Raw genomic sequence first — 15909 nt, 5'->3', positions numbered from 1 at the left:
GATGCTCCCTGTGTGCGGGGGGCACACGGGGGTGCATGGTCACCCTGCACCTGGAGGTGGTGAGTGCTGCCCTGCTCCTGCCCTGGGCTGCTCCAGGTGCAGCTCCTGACATGCTGGGCCTCAGTTGCTGTGCTTTGCCCATGAGAAGTTCCCTTCCGTAGGTCTCCTTGGCGTAGGTGTCCCTGTATTGCTCCAGCCCTCCCCTGGTTTCATAAACAAGTGCTCCTATTAGCACAACCTTTGCACGTGAATGATATGTTGTGTTCCCTCTACCCCTTGGAACAGGGCTCTAACAACATTAATGAAACATTAGAGTTTTAATTACACCATTATCCTATTTATTTTTATAAATAATTCCAAAGCAGTCATTAAAGTTTGCGAACTTAGGAGTAAATGACTTAAGGGAAAGAAATCAGCTCCTCAATCTTGTTATTATCTATTGTACAATCTCCCTGGGATGCTGCTGGGGAACTGGCGGAGTTGTTACTGTTGCAGTTGTTAAGATGATTCATTTGCTCGCAGGGTGGTAACACGGCTCGGTGGGAGGGCACCGCAGTGCGTCACAGCGGGGTTGCCTCCCCCTCGCAGCCCCTGGGAAGGTGTGTGGGGAGAGGAGAGCGTTGATCAGCCTGCGGGAGCTGGTGCCTCGCTGTCCTCCTGCAGCGCCTTTGCAAAGGGCTCTTGCAGTCCCCACCTTCTGCAGCTTGCTGGATTCATCGCAAAGCTGCAACATCTTCAAAAGACGAGGAATTCCAGGCTTGACTATGAAGGCCATCGTTGACGCACTGTAATATTGTCTGTGAGCCTCCTCGGCTCTTCCCCACCTCTTTCTGTCACTGTTTGGAGAGTGTGGCTGTTCCTGATGTTCTCAGGCTACTTTCTGTGTATTCAAAATAGCCCCGATGTGGACCAGAACTGATGGAAGCATTAGCTCATATGAACCAAAGGTCCCTTAAACCAAAACAGATTACCTGGTATTCATTGTAAGTGGTGTTTGCAAGACTCTTGCAAGTATTCAGTGTTGTAGAGTTTGGAAAAAAGGTTGAATTTGAGCATACAAGGGAAGCAGGAGAGTTGCAAGCAAAGAGCCCTCAGGATGGGGGAATCCATGTGCAAACTGTCATGTCTGTCTTTTGCCACCTCTTTGAAAGAACAGCTCTGATCTTGGGGAAATCCAGGACCTACTGGGGTCTGATTATGATGGTTTCTATTACAGTTTTAATTAGGAACATAAATGCAGAGAGCTCTGGGCAGGGGAGAGGCCCACTGACATAACTCTTGCTCTGTTCTCCCTGCAGAACCCAGACATCGTGTTGGTGCACTACCTGAATGTCCCAGCCATCGAGGACTGCGGGAAACCATGTGGCCCCATCTTGTGTTCAATAAACACCGACAAGAAGGAATGGGCAAAGTGGACAAAAGAGGAACTCATTGGGCAGCTCAAACCAATGTGTGAGTACCTGGAGCCATCTTTGCTTCTTTGCTGTATATTTAGAGTACAGTGTCTCTCACAGCCACCAACCATCTCTGTGAAGGAGTCATTTGTCACCGTACAACTCGGCTTGTGCCTGCATGCACTTTCTTCCTAATGTGCAGTACTTCTGGGATGCATGGCGTGAGAGCTGCTTAGACTGTCCCCAAGAGGGTCCCCTCTGCATACTGGGAAAAAATCGTACCTCTGGTCCTGCACTTTTGAGGGCTGTTTGTAGGCATCTACTCATTTGCAAAGAGCCTGCTCAGTACTGGCAGGTGGATTCCCCTAAGGGCACTTCATGTTTGGATGGTCAGTGTCAGGTCACAATGGGTTGCTTTAACTTACAGAAGGACCCATGGAATGGAATGTTTTGGATGGGCATCGTTTCCTACAGTTCTGAACTTGGCAGTCTAAAGAGTCTGCTTAGGTGCCCAGAGTGATGGGGAAGTTTGCCCTCAAACAGGCAGTTCTTTGGACCTCTCAACGTCTGCCTTGGTATATAATATTTTCTTTTGCATCACAGTTATATTGTATGCCTTCCCCTGGAGAGCACATTCCAATGTGCACACAAACAACTTTTTGCAATGAAAGATTAGACATAAAGTGGGTCTGTAAGCAAGAGAAAATTAACTGCAGGAGCCACAATACCATATCTGAGTCAACAAATACCAGGTCTGCTTCTGTCCTTGCCCTCTGCCCCTGCCTGGGTGCTGGTGTCATGCCCAGCTTCCTGTAATTGGAGGTCACAGGCACAGAGTGCATCCTGATGTGTCTCTGCCATCCATGAAAGATCAGTCTAATGTTGACCGCAACCTCAGTAATCTGAGTTTGCACCGCTCCTTTGTTGCATCCTGAGCTGTGCAGGCCCATGTATTTCTTTTCTACACAAAGCTGGAGGGCAGAAAGCAAGCAGAAGAGAATAAAGAAAATTACACATTTGCCCCTGGGACTGATAACCTTAGGCAGAAATCCAGGGTGCTGAAGGTGTAGCTGAGCCTGGACAAGTACCTTAACATTAAACAGGAGAGGAAGCGGCAGCCTGTTAAAAAATCTGCAGTGCATCAAGAAAATTATGTGAAAACTACAACGAACTCACCGTAAATTTAATAACACTTGGCTCTTTTATGTCTCAGGAGGGAAGAGTGAAATTCTGCGCAATTATTCAGAGTATATATGCATGTACACGTCTCTGTTTATGGGTACATATCCTGGGAAACACATCCTTAGAAATGTAGCTACAATAAAAGCTTTGGATTCTGATCAGACCTAAAAAACAAGGAGGACATAGATAACCGTGTTTGGGGAACGCAGAGGGGCACCGCTCGCCAAGAAGCCATCAGATTTGGTTCCATTATGGGGTGTGCCATGAAGTTCTGGAGCCAAGAATGTTAGTTTCATCACATTTTTGCATTAATCATGTTCTTTCACAGACTTCACAGTTTGATTGCCTGATGTTTCCAAATTTCTCTGCCCTAAAGCAGATTTGTCAATGACTTAATCAAAGTGTTGTGCTTAGTGTCACTGGTGCAGCAACAGTCTTGCCCTTTTACCTGTTTTGTGTTGCAGTTCACGTTTTATTCCTGTGGACTTGGAAGCTGTGGGAGGTTTTTGTTGATGCTTTTGTTTTCTTGGTTGCTGTTTCTCATAAGAATTTCACATTTAAGACAAGTTAGTGATGATACAGCCAGGGTTTGTGTGGAGGTCTGAGGACACTCTACCTGTAGGGAGGTTCCCATTTCAGACCACTGATGTCATTCAGGATTAGGGAAGAGAAGCTGATACTAGTTTTGCCTTTGGGGAAAATGCTTCCTCCTGGTCAGAGGCTGGTGGCAGTGTCCAGCTCTTGACTCACTGAGAACACGTGCTTGATTGTTCAAGTCCTATTCAGCCTGGACTGGAGTCAGGTGTTAGTTAAAGCTGTTGACCTCTGTCAGGTATTAAAGCTTTTCTATCAGAATCAAAGGTAGCAGATAGTCAGTGGTGTGGCAGCCAAAGCCTGGGAGTGTGTTCTCTTGGCCATGTGTGCCTGGAGAACTAAAAGTGATGTGGCAGATGGCTGGCAGGGTGAGCAGCATCAGTCTTAGAGTCCGAGCCAGATAAATACATCAAACTGGTTTTTGTGAAATGCAGAGACCCTGACTGGGATGATCACAGAGCTTGTTTCTTGTATCTATTATTCACTCAGCTCCCTCTTCCTTCCCTGCCACATCATCCCAAAGTCTGTCCAGGCTTCAGCAAATCTTCAGCAGGCATCAGGGACAGGCACTGGCTCCCAGTATTAGCCTCGTCACCTCTGTGAGCAGAGCAGGGCACTGAGGTCTGGGTGCCAGGAGGTGGCTTCTGCCCTGGTCCTGAAGGAGACTGCTGAACCCAGAGGGAGCTTCTTGGCTGGCTGCAGGGATGGTGTTTCCTCTTTCTGTGACTACTCGCACAGGTGGTTATGGATTAGAACCACCTTTCTGGAGTAGCCATACGGCTCTGAAAGCTTTGTGGAAACAGCATTAACTTGTTCTAACATAGCTGGTGTGTGAACTAATTAAGAGACTGAAATGACCCCAGCTGAACATCCATGAAAGGTAAATGCTGCAGATGCTCTGAGGATTTGAGGTTTTTTCAACACCTCCAGCTGAGTTGAGACTGTCAGTAATTAATCAGCCTGACTTCAGTTTTCATGGCTTTGGATTTTTGCTTTAGTTCTGATGTATTTGTCACCTGCCTTTGCACTGGGACATCCCTGATCTCCTGATTGTCCTCTCTGGCCTATCACTGTCGGTTTGTCAGACCTCAGTTTGACAGTCCTCGAGACTGAAGCAGATGAGCCTGGAAGGGCTGCATACACATTTGTGACCTCCCACAGGATCATTACTCTCTCCTTCCAGGCTCATAGATGAGGCTTCTCATCTTGGAGGTGTCAGCAAAGGTCAGGGAGCGCAGGGAGGGCTGTGACACCTCCTCTGATGGCAGACCTGCAGTAATCCAACTGTTGGGAGCATCCCAGTTGGGTGTCTGAATCAAAAGATTTGTCGTGTGTGTTGCTTTGATGTGGATGCAACCTTTGGGGACATTTATGCAAAGTGAATAGCTATAATACATGAAAATTGTGCAGGAATGTTGTCCGAAACACCTGTAAGTCATTTCAGGATGCCTGGTGTGAAGAATGGGCCTCTATTTGGCATTGCTTTCAATTTTCCCCCCTCTTGCGTCCCATTATAGTCTTGCTTTGAGATTTCTCTGAACAGATTAGCAGATGTCCTTAGAGGCATCTGGTGGTAAAAGCAAATTCAGTGGCAGAATCCAGCTCAGCAGAATTCTGTATATAAACTCCATATGATCAGCAAATTGTGGGCCAGCTCATGTTGGGGGTTTCTCCAAATCATCCCCTTTTGGCTCTCATCCTTCAGCTGGCAACGTATGAGTTACAAGCTCACAGCTGGTGCTACGTTGCAATCCTTTTTCCAGGTCCACTATAATTAAGGGCTATCTTCCTTTCAGAGAAAAAGTTTTTCATTCCTCTGCTGCACAGAAACTGAGGGCTTCTGTTTGTGCCCCCTGCACGCAGCCACAGCTGGAAAGTTTTACGTGGTGCCAGTCAGAGTCGATGCCTCTGGGCGTGGGCCCATCTCGCCTCTTTCCAGAGTCCCCAGTTCTGGGGGGGGAACCAATCAGGGCCCCTGGAGGTGACCTGAACCTGCGTCCCCTTATTGTTGCCACTGGAGATGGCATCAGATGCCTGCAGCCCAAAGTGAAATTCAAATAGCAGCAATCAGCATTAATATGGCTTCAAGAATTGAGTTGTTTTATCTTGACTTGATTTTATATTCAATTTCAGTAACTGGGTTTAAGAGGGGGTTTATATTTAATCTTAAGAGATCAGTTGTACAAAAGTCTAAATGGGATGATTTTTACGTTCCCCAAATGGTTTGTCAGAGCTCCAAAGTGCCCCTCAATGGGGTCAGCTTAGTTCAGCTGACCACATAAAAAGCAACATGGATTTTTTAAAAGACTTTGGTTTTAGTAATGCTGACATCCGGTTTTACTGCAATAGGTTGAGTTTTTATTAAAAAGAACACAATAGTAGGTGCTAGATAGGCTTTTATATCCTACCAGCCACTTGGACTTTGAGTACCTCTGTTCACATTGTCTGCATGGCCAGTATGAGCCACCTGCTCATTTAGCCACCTGCTTGTCTTCTCTCATCTTCTCACCAACCCTCTAATTATTGCAGGTGTGTGGCTCTAAACAGGGGTCCCATGCAAGAATTGCAGTTCTCCTCTCCCTCTGAGATCTGCAGTGTCCTTCGTGTCCCCAGAGGAAGCTTGTTCCTGTGCCTTTATGGGCCACTCTTAGGAAACGTGGTTTCCCTCATGGGCAAGTTTTACCTACTGTAGAAACTTCTCTGAAAGAACAAAATTAGGAATCACGATTCAGCTGGTGCATTTCAGCTGCATTTGGAGACACAACAGTGAAATAATCCCACTGAGTATTGACAACAGTCCAGGACGAACCAACCATTAGCAGTAATGGAAATCAACTTGCGGAAACCTAAACCAAATAGTTTCCTGTCCCCCTAAAACTTAGATATTAAACCAGATGCAGCAATTGCCGAGCCTCTCTGGGGAGACTACGGGCACCCCAGCCTTTGTTTCCTGTTCTTCTGTAGTGTTTTATCTGCCCTCTTAGCACTTGGCTGTAGGCGCTGGCAGGCTCAGTTCTAGAGCAGCCGCTGAGGGGGGTCTGCACCTTGCTGGCAGCACCACCGAGGTGTGGCAGCCCCGGGAAGGGCTGAAGGTCCCCTCCGTGCAGGCCATGCTAATGAGGACTTTTTTCCCCTAGAATGGCCCAGCAAGACTTATGTTAAAAAAAAAAAAAAGATACACCGGAGATATTAAAAACAAGTGACAAAATTAACGCTGGAGAAACCGAGAGGCCTCGCCGGGCCCCGTGAGGGGTCGCGCGGGCCGGGCCCCGTGAGGGGTCGCGCGGGCCGGGCCCGCCGCCTGTGCCTTATCCACTGGCGCCACCTGGCGGGCACCGCGCGCCGCTCGCGCTGCCCTTGGCGGAGGAGGAGGAGGAGGAGGAGGATGGCGATGGTGCCCTTGAGCCGCAGGAGGAGGATGGCGATGGTGCCCTCGAGCCGCAGGAGGAGGATGGCGATGGTGCCCTCGAGCCGCAGGAGGAGGATGGCGATGGTGCCCTCGAGCCGCAGGAGGAGGATGGCGATGGTGCCCTCGAGCCGCAGGAGGAGGATGGCGATGGTGCCCTCGAGCCGCAGGAGGAGGATGGCGATGGTGCCCTCGAGCCGCAGGAGGAGGATGGCGATGGTGCCCTTGAGCCGCAGGAGGAGGATGGCGATGGTGCCCTTGAGCCGCAGGAGGAGGATGGCGATGGTGCCCTTGAGCCGCAGGAGGAGGATGGCGAGCACCGCACGGAAGGAACGGGAGAGCTGTGCGAGAGAGGTGGCTTCGGCTCTGCTTCTCCATGGGCGAGCAGCCTTGGACTTCAGGTGTCTGTAAATAGTGGTAGGAGTCCCACTCCAAGTAGCTTCAGAAGAGTCGTGTCCCGCTGGTCCCCTCCAAGGGATGTTGCACCGAGTGTACTGCCCACTCCCTGTGTGCATCCCTCTGCATCTGAGCAAACCTTCAAGGGGAGGGCTCGCTTTGGAAGACAGACAACCCTTTGAAGAACAACTGGAGGCAAAGCACCCGCGTGAGTCCATGCAAAGGCAATAGCATTGAGGGGGATGTCCTGAGGAAACGGCACCATCCCCAGCAGTGAGGCTCAGGAAACCTGTCCTTCACAACCAGTAATGAGTAAAAATGGAAGGCTGGAAAATCAAAGCTGAATGAGTGTGGGCATCTGAGTATGAAAGGATAAATCTAATGGAAATCTCTTTCAGCCAAACTGAGAAATCAGAGCAAGGCCTTTACTTCTGTCAACACCAACGCAGCAAAAATTGAAGGGACAAGGCTGCCATTTCCAATTGACCATTGCCATGGAAACACCTCTCAGTGTCAAGACCTGGTGGAGCAGGATGTGGGCAGCAAGTTGGGAATGGGCAGTTGGACAAAGGACCCGCTCAGCCTTCCAGCAGCACTTTGGGGATTTTTAAAAGCACTTTTTCTCAGTCAGGTGTGGCCAAGGGTAGGACTCTGAAACCTGGGTTTGCAGCGGCCGTCAAGATACATCAAGAGGGAGAGGCAAACAGAAACCTAACCTTGATGATTCCAGATATTCCAGCTTTATCAGTCCAACTTACCTGTTTCATGTGGGAGATCTTGTTGTTACTCAAAAGACAAAAACTTGTCAAATTGGGGCAGAGAAGCAGCACACAGGGTATAGGAAATAGCTTCATCATGTAGCGTACATGTATATGTATGTGTAAGCTGTGTTGGGGTGGATGGTACGAAAGAGCAAGATCTTTGGAACAGAAACAGGAAGCATAAAATGTTTGAAGTGGCAAAGAGAAACGTCTAAGAGCATTCAGAAAGGGTGAAATGATCAGATTTGAATGTGGGAGGGTGTTTTAAAGACAAGTTTTGCTTACGGTGGAGAAACCACAGAGAGAGAAACAGTTTTAGCTGTTGATTGTGTTGGGTCTAGAATGAAGGTGAGACAGTGAGATAGGCTTGAGGTGATGGGGAGGAGGAAAATAAGTGCAAGACAGGAGGACAGCAGAAGAAGGAGGCAGAAATAGCCAGGGGGTTGTAAGAAACCTGGACAATCCTATGTTTCTGTGTGCAAGCTTCCCTTGGCTTCTGAGCTGCCTTTTTGCTGGTAACCAGATTATTTTTCATCCCTTTGCTCATGATGGTTGAAGTCTTGACAGCACTAATGAACAAGGAGCTGCTGGGCCACTATTTTTGTCCTGTTTTATTCAAAAGGGAAGAAAGAGAAGAATGGTGAGAGCCCATGCTCACAAAAAGAGGCTGGGGGCAGTTCTGCTGGGAGCAGCATTAGCTCTCTGAGTAGTAGACCTTCCTGCAGCCTCACTTCTTGCCTTTGAGCACCCAGTGAAACACCAGTAACTCTCCCTGGCTGCACTGCCTTGTGCTGCAGGCACTGCTGCACAGAGGGTGTGGTGGCAGGAGGAATGCATTGCTGCTGTAATGCAGCAGCTTTTAGATCCCTCCATGCTATTACTGAAAAGGAAAGTGTTGAAGCAGTTCAGAGCTTTAATTTTAAATTATCAGGAAGTGCAGTAGGAGTCTGAACAGGAATCCGGATTAAAATACTTCCCAGAATTTCTGCTAAGCTTCAATCTTTTTTTTTCCTTTTGTATTCATACATTATGGCTATATTTAGTCAAACATAGCTCTGCAGTGGTTTCGGTTTTTGAACCACTAAAAACCAGGAAGAGTGTGTGTGTATGCTTTTTATTAACCTTCCTTTCATAACGCACTTTCTTCCCTATAGAAATCTCCTTTCCTGCTGATTCATTATGTGTCAGGAAGCCAAGCGTGACATGTTAAAAGCCATCTTGATAGTGTTTGGTATTCAGTACTAACAATTCACCAGGCACAGGAGTCTTTCTTTAAAAGGGGGAGGAAGAAATCTGCATATTGGATGTGCCAAGATAGTGGATAATTTGCATTAAGCATCCAGACATTCTTTTTTTGCAATCTGTCACCCTTCACTGCCTTTTTATTTTATAACCTTCATAGTATACAGGGAGCATAAGTACTAAAAAAAAAGTGACACCACGTGGACAGAAGCTGGAGCCGGAGCCGTTTAGGATCAGCTGGAGCAAGGCTAGAGAAAGACCTTTCCTCAGCAGCAATTGATCCTTGATGGGACTTTGCTATGCTGAAAATAATGGGCATGGTCCATCCGTTATGTCTTGGCTTCCAGCTCACAGCTTGATTCAGACTTAAGAACTATCATTGTGAATACACAAACCACGAGTCATGACTCGCTTCCCAGACTTGCCCCCATGATGTGTTGCTCATCCCAGGATTTCGCAGCAGTAGGGAGCAAACGCTGCCATCCTGCTGTAAAACAGACTTTCTGTACCCAACAACGCAATGCGAGCTCACTTCTTTAGCAAAGCATTTCTGAAGTAACCTCTGAAGAAATGACTTAATGCAAACTTTCTCAGTAATAATTACAGTTCAATAACTTTATGTCATATAGCCAGAAGTATCCAAAATACCTCACTGTCAATGTATCTTTGGCAAAACTGCTATTTGAACATCACTTACTAGGCATAATATCACAGGTGACAGAATAATGTACCTTAAATAATAAAATGGATGTGAGTGGAGATAGTGAAGTGGCAAGTGTATATAACTTAAACAGATATAATAATAGAGATGGAGTGTTAAGAGGAAATTCAAAACTGTGAATGTACTAGAAAGCAAAATCTGTTGGGTACGATAACAATAAATGTGGTTGTGAAGCAAACATAGAGGGACTCATTACTAAACTATCTGCAGCACTTTAAATAGTGATATGAGGAAGAATACTTGTAAACCTTATTTACAGTATTTCTACAGGTTACCCAGCCTGGCCAGTAGAAATATGAGTTCTGTAATATAAAACTAGACCAAGACAAGATACAATTAGGCAAAGTGACATCAGTGGGTGATGAGGGAATACAGCAACAAGTAACAAAAAAGGCAATAAAACTGCTTCCCAGAGCAGATCCAGGAACTCTGTTCCACCGGCAGCGTGTGTGACACACTAAATGAGCAGCATCGAAGAGAACAGGAGATTGACATGATGTGCCACCCCTGTGACCATGGTCATTAGCTGTCATAAACATGCTTTCATTTGCTTCTGATATTCTTGCATGACATGAAGCTGCTTGCAGCTTGTGCCCCAGCCCTGCAGATGCTCCTGGCTGTTTAGGGAGTACCAGAACCTGCTGCTGCTAGCATTTTACCCCCTCACATCAGGGACCATCACCATTCAGGGATCTGTGCATTTACTACAAAGCCTAGGTCTGTGGGACTTTTAACTTTCATTTGGTATATTCTGATTAAGGATTTTAGAACGCAACATGCAAGGAATGTGCCTTGCTCGACTATGGCAAAGACACTCCTGAAAAGAAGCTGCCAGGCATGAGAACACCTTGGAAATGATGTTACCAGGCAGCACTTTCCAAAATCTGCACATGAGCTCTGATGCACACAAAGGATAAATAAATAATACGCACATATAAATTGCTTAGAGAGACATTAAAGGAGACAGAAGATGCTTTGAGTCAGTTATTATGGATAAAATATTTTATAAGTGCTATTTCCATTGTAAGTCAGGTTGCAAATATCACTGTTATGGGAAATTCTGCACCTAAAAAAAATTCTGAGAGGGAGCCTTTATTCAAATCATGTATCTGCATGCAGTTTAGCATTCTTATTTAAATAGCTATCAGGCCAGAGAGTACTCAAGAAAAAAACCTTCAGTTTGCAACATGTTCTGCAATATCACCCTCCTGTCCGTTTTCGCAAATTACTAAGAGGTTGTCCAAATCTGAAGAGGAATTCACACAGTGTCTGTTAGTCGCTCCCAAAAAATGAGTCAGTCTTCACTGCTGCCAGCCAGGATCTGACAATGAAGACCTGGCAGAAGTTTGCATGTGCTGTTACACTGGTGTATTTTGGCTGCTGATTTTACTATAAAGCTGATTTCGTTTTCATATTAGACAGAAAACGGTTCCAAAATGCTCCTTGGAACTCTACTGTTTTACTTCAATGCAACCAAGTCTTTTGTTGCTTTTGGGTTTTCAGTGAAGGTTCCAGGCACTACGGGGATAGTCTTTGCAGGTGCACAGTCCCTGTCTGCAGCAGACTGAAAAAGAGCCAGATACTCTACTGAGGTGTTTTTCCTTGGTATATACCTAATTCAGGAATTGCATTTGGAAGCTTATGAATACCAAGGAGCAGAGAATAATAAACCATTACTGTTGCTTTTTACAGGTCTCCTTCAGTTCTGACAAAAAGCAGCAGGAATGGGTTTTGATGGTTCTGGTGTGGTTTTGAAGTTTCTGATGGGAAATTTTACTGTTCTCTTTGCAGTTCATGGCATTAAGTGGACATGCAGCAATGGCAACAGCAGTTCAGGGTTCTCAGTGGAACAGCTCGTGCAGCAGATCCTCGATAGCCACCAGACCAAGCCCCAGCCTCGGACACACAACTGTCTCTGCACTGGTACCTTGGGTGAGTACCTCGGGAGGGCACAGAACATTGCTCAGCTTCATCCAAACTGGCAGCAGGGTTTGTAGTACTGAGGTGCTAGTTCTAATAAATGCCTTCCACATATGACCTGCTCAAAAAGGTATGTTCTTTTCTATATGCTCAAATTCTGTTACCAAAGCCTCAAAATCCAACACTCTTCCAACTTCTGAATTCCTTGCCCTGCAGCGCACTTTGTTAAAGAAGTGCTCAGGTAGTTAATTATAAAGTATCACTGGGATAAGACAGGTCTTATTTAGGTATCATGAAAATACAGATTTCTTTCCTGTTAAAGGAGATTACTTTGTTTTGAATAAGACTACAGCAGCAAGAAACAACATCCTTAGTGTTAGCATTTTATACAGACGGGGGAAGCTAAGTGATTCGCTTTTCCAACTCTTCTGCTTTATAGCCACCCCTTTCTACTACTTTGTTCAACTAAAGTATATGACACATTAACTAGTCTTTAGCAAAACTTATAAAGGAAAGCTGTCAGTGCTTCAAAGGATTTAATTTTTCTTCTTTTCTCGAGCAGTTGCATTATACAATCAAGACTTTAATAAGAATGATGACCTCTGAAATACCTGAACGTGGATTAAAATTCACCCCTTAAGGCTCAGCATTTGATCCAGGCTTGCAGATCTGAACATGAATCCTTTTATGCTTCCCTTTGATGTTTTGTCTTGTGCTAAGTCTTCTCAGTGCTTTTTAACATAACAGTATTGCTTTGTTTTGTAACGGCTTGCACATTGACACACACATTCCCAATTCCTTACTGTCATCCACAAATACAGCAGTGTGAAAGTCTTTTCCTTGTTCCTGTTCCTCTCTCTACCTAGGAGAATAGAGAGATTTAATACTGCATTTAATCTCAAAAACACTGTCTTGAACTACTTTGTGGCCGCATTCAAATCTTGAGCACATAATAGAGAAGTTCCCCTTCAAGGACAAGGAACAAAAGATTTAGCAAATTGCAGTGGCTACATGGATGCCTTATGTTGCCCAGGCATTTATAACTGTAGCCATTAGCTATAGGGAGGAGGCTTCTTCCCCTCTTTAGTCATTCAACAGTACCATAATTAATGTTCTTACATCATTCTAGGGGAAATTAATCAATTAAGGAAAGAAACATCAAAAATTAATGGGCTGCTCTTCTTTAAACAGCAAAAACAGTCCCCACACCAGAGTTTCTGGCTAAGGTGCCTTTGCAGACAGAATTGTTTGCTTCATCATGCCTGATTTCCAAGCTCCCAGGAATACAAGTGATGTTACCTTCTGTCAGGCCAGTAAAGGTGATGGCTGGCTTAATTTATGGAGGACTGTCTTCTGGTGACCCTTCCTTGAGTATTCTTCAGCAGCTCCGATGCTGGCCATGTGCTCTGCGTGCACCTCCCAGAGTACAACATGTCTGTCTGTCAGCACAGAAACGGCTGAGAGCCAGAGAAACACACCACCATCCTTATGGGAAGGCAAGAATGCTTTGTATGGCTAATGTGCTATTTCTTTAATAATTTGATTGGCAACTGTAATAGACACAATGATGACAGGAAGGTGAGGGCTAATTCTAAGTGGCAGGGTGATGCCAGGGACAGGAGCATGATATGGCGTCTGTCACCTCCAGGTTACCAGTCAGCATCCACCCCACAGGAGCAGTTGTCAAACCTCCCAACATCAGCCAGCATGAGGAGCTGAGCATCTGCGTCATGGGGGCTGAGGTCTTGTCCGTGGGGCAGATGGAACAGGGCCCTGTTCCACAGCTGGCAGCAGCAGCCCTTGCTCTGCAGACTTTGCACTGAGATTGGGCACATCTAAATAACTCTGCGACTTGTCACAGATGCCAGTTCCTCTCCTCCTAACATGTTGCCTGATCAGGGCAGGGAGGAAGGGGACAGGTGCTACATGGGGTGAGGGTAAGGGTGCACACGTGCCTGTTGTAAGATTGCTGTCGTTGCATGCAGTGCATTGGACGGGACCTGTACATCTGGCACTGGTGAGAAATTTATTTTATTTCCAAAGTTGCTTTTGCTGTCTCGTACGTGTGCTCACTCTCTCTTGCACACACATGTATAAGTATAGCTCTCCCTTGCTACAACCATGAGATACACAACTAGCATTGTCTTAATTTTGTATTTACTGAATGGCAAATGTTTTTGTTTTTTGGCACAGGGGCGGGAAGCAGTGTGCATCATAAGTGTAACAGTGCCAAACACCGCATCATATCACCAAAGGTTGAACCAAGGACAGGTGGGTACAGCGCTCATTCAGAGGTACAAAATAATGATGTCTCTGAAGGCAAGAACGAGCACAGTCATGGCAAGGCCTCCAGCCGAGAGAAGAGGAACGGCAAAGTGGCGAAACCAGTGTTGCTCCATCAAAACAGCACTGAGGTTTCTTCCACCAACCAGGTGGAGGTCCCTGACACGACCCAGAACTCTCCCGTGTCCATCAGCAGTGGGTTAAACAGCGACCCAGATATGGCAGATAGCCCAGCTGTCACTGGTGTGTCCAGTATGGCTGTAGCATCAGTTATGGGAAGCTTGTCACAAAGTGCCACCGTATTTATGTCAGAAGTCACCAGTGAAGCTGTGTACACCATGTCACCCACCTCTGGCCCAAATCAACATCTTCTGTCCTCAGATGCAGCTGCACAAGGACTGGTACTTGCTGTGAGTTCAGATGGACACAAATTTGCTTTTCCAACCGGAAGTTCAGAGAGTTTGTCAATGCTACCCAGCACTGTCTCCGAGGAACTTGTGCTCTCCACAACTTTAGAAGGAAATAGAAAAATTCCAGAAACCACCATGAATTTTGACCCAGACTGTTTTCTTAACAATCCCAAGCAAGGGCAGACTTATGGTGGAGGAGGTATGAAAAGTGACAGCATCAATACCAACATAAGGCAGTCACCCACAACAGAACGTAGCTTCAACTTCAATACAACCCTCACAAAAGAAATTAAAACTGAGGACACATCTTTTGAACAACAGATGTCCAAAGAAGCATTTTCTTCCACTTCTGCATCTAACACTCTCACCCTCAGTACTGGTTCAGGTTTGCTTCCCTCTGGAGGAGGTCTGAGCCCAAGTACCACCCTGGAGCAGATGGACTTCAGTGCCATTGACTCCAACAAGGACTATTCTTCCAGCTTCAATCAGACCGTCCAGAGCCCTCATGTTCATCAGACACCTTCCCCCAGCTTCTTTCTGCAGGATGCCAGCAAACCTCTTCCCCTTGAGCAAAACACTCACAACAATTTGAATGACACAAGTAGCTCATTTGTGAACACCTTAGGAATCCCCAGTGTGAAAACAGAGTCCTCGTCCCAAACCACTTCCAACTGTAATGGCACGGTGGAAGCCAGAATAGAGTCCACCTCTTCTCTCCAGCTCATGCAGTTCCAAGCAAACTTCCAGGCTATGACTGCAGAAGCTGAAGTTCCCATGGAGACCTCCCAGCAGGCAGAAGGAAGTGAAAATCTACTTAAATCAGAGGATCTTCAAGCCTGCAACACAGAACACTACTTGCAGCCCGAGTCCAACGGGGGTATCAGGAATGGGAACAATCTCCCTATTCTCCAAGGAAACATGGTACAAGGACTCTATCCCGTGGCCCATCCCAGCTTAAATAACTCCTCCAACATGGAGCTTAACTTGGACCACTTTGACATTTCCTTCAGCAATCAGTTTTCTGATCTAATTAATGATTTCATATCAGTAGAAGGTGGGAGCAATGCTCTCTATGGACACCAGCTGGTGTCAGGTGACAGTGCCGGACTGTCTCAGCCTGAAGACAGTAACAGAGCGACATACAACCAGGCCCAAATGTGCATTCCTTGCTGCAGTCCTCAGCAGGCCAACATGCAGCTCAGCAGCACGGAGAATGGAGCCAGCACCATGGCGTACATGCACGTGGCTGAGGTGGTCTCAGCAGCTGCGGCACAAGGCACTTTGGGGTTGCTGCAGCAGAGTGGGCGCTTGTTCATGGTGACAGATTATTCACCAGAATGGTCTTACCCTGAGGTAAGTCCAGGGCTTTTACTTGGTAATGTTTACTGCTTTATCTTTCTTTGCCTTGTTAATAAGGGCTCACAAGAACTGTTTTGTTAAAGCTTTTACAAGGCTTTTAAAATATTTCTCTTCCAAGTTGGAGCATCCAAGGCCTTTTGCTTGTCTGAGTATACTTTTAATTAAGCCTTTCGTTACCCTGACAGGGCCCTTTCTTCACTTAGGAAGCATCTGAACAGAAACTTAATGTTTCATTGAAAGC

The 15909-nt window shown here is 46.2% G+C and overlaps 1 protein-coding gene across 8 annotated transcripts in view; it reads left to right on the top strand.

Moving 5' to 3' along the window:
• Window positions 1-15909, top strand: part of CAMTA1 (calmodulin binding transcription activator 1) — a 223696-nt gene that overhangs the window by 166594 nt on the left and 41193 nt on the right. For 7 of the 8 annotated variants that reach the window (XM_051786361.1, XM_051786362.1, XM_051786358.1 and 4 more), the window contains 3 exons: window positions 1299-1452; window positions 11488-11628; window positions 13810-15662. In XM_051786361.1, the coding sequence (XP_051642321.1) occupies window positions 1299-1452; window positions 11488-11628; window positions 13810-15662 (2148 nt within the window). Of the gene's footprint in view, window positions 1-683; window positions 788-1298; window positions 1453-11487; window positions 11629-13809; window positions 15663-15909 lie in introns of those variants that run through there. The other variant, XM_051786365.1, reaches the window with a different exon arrangement.

Source organism: Manacus candei, unplaced genomic scaffold (genome assembly GCF_025592945.1).
Source record: "Manacus candei isolate 608988 ecotype Guabito, Panama unplaced genomic scaffold, ASM2559294v1 h1tg000022l, whole genome shotgun sequence".
Taxonomy (NCBI): Eukaryota; Metazoa; Chordata; class Aves; order Passeriformes; family Pipridae; genus Manacus; species Manacus candei.
Note: the sequence above shows the minus strand (reverse complement) of the source record. Positions and strands in the feature narration are given on the sequence as shown.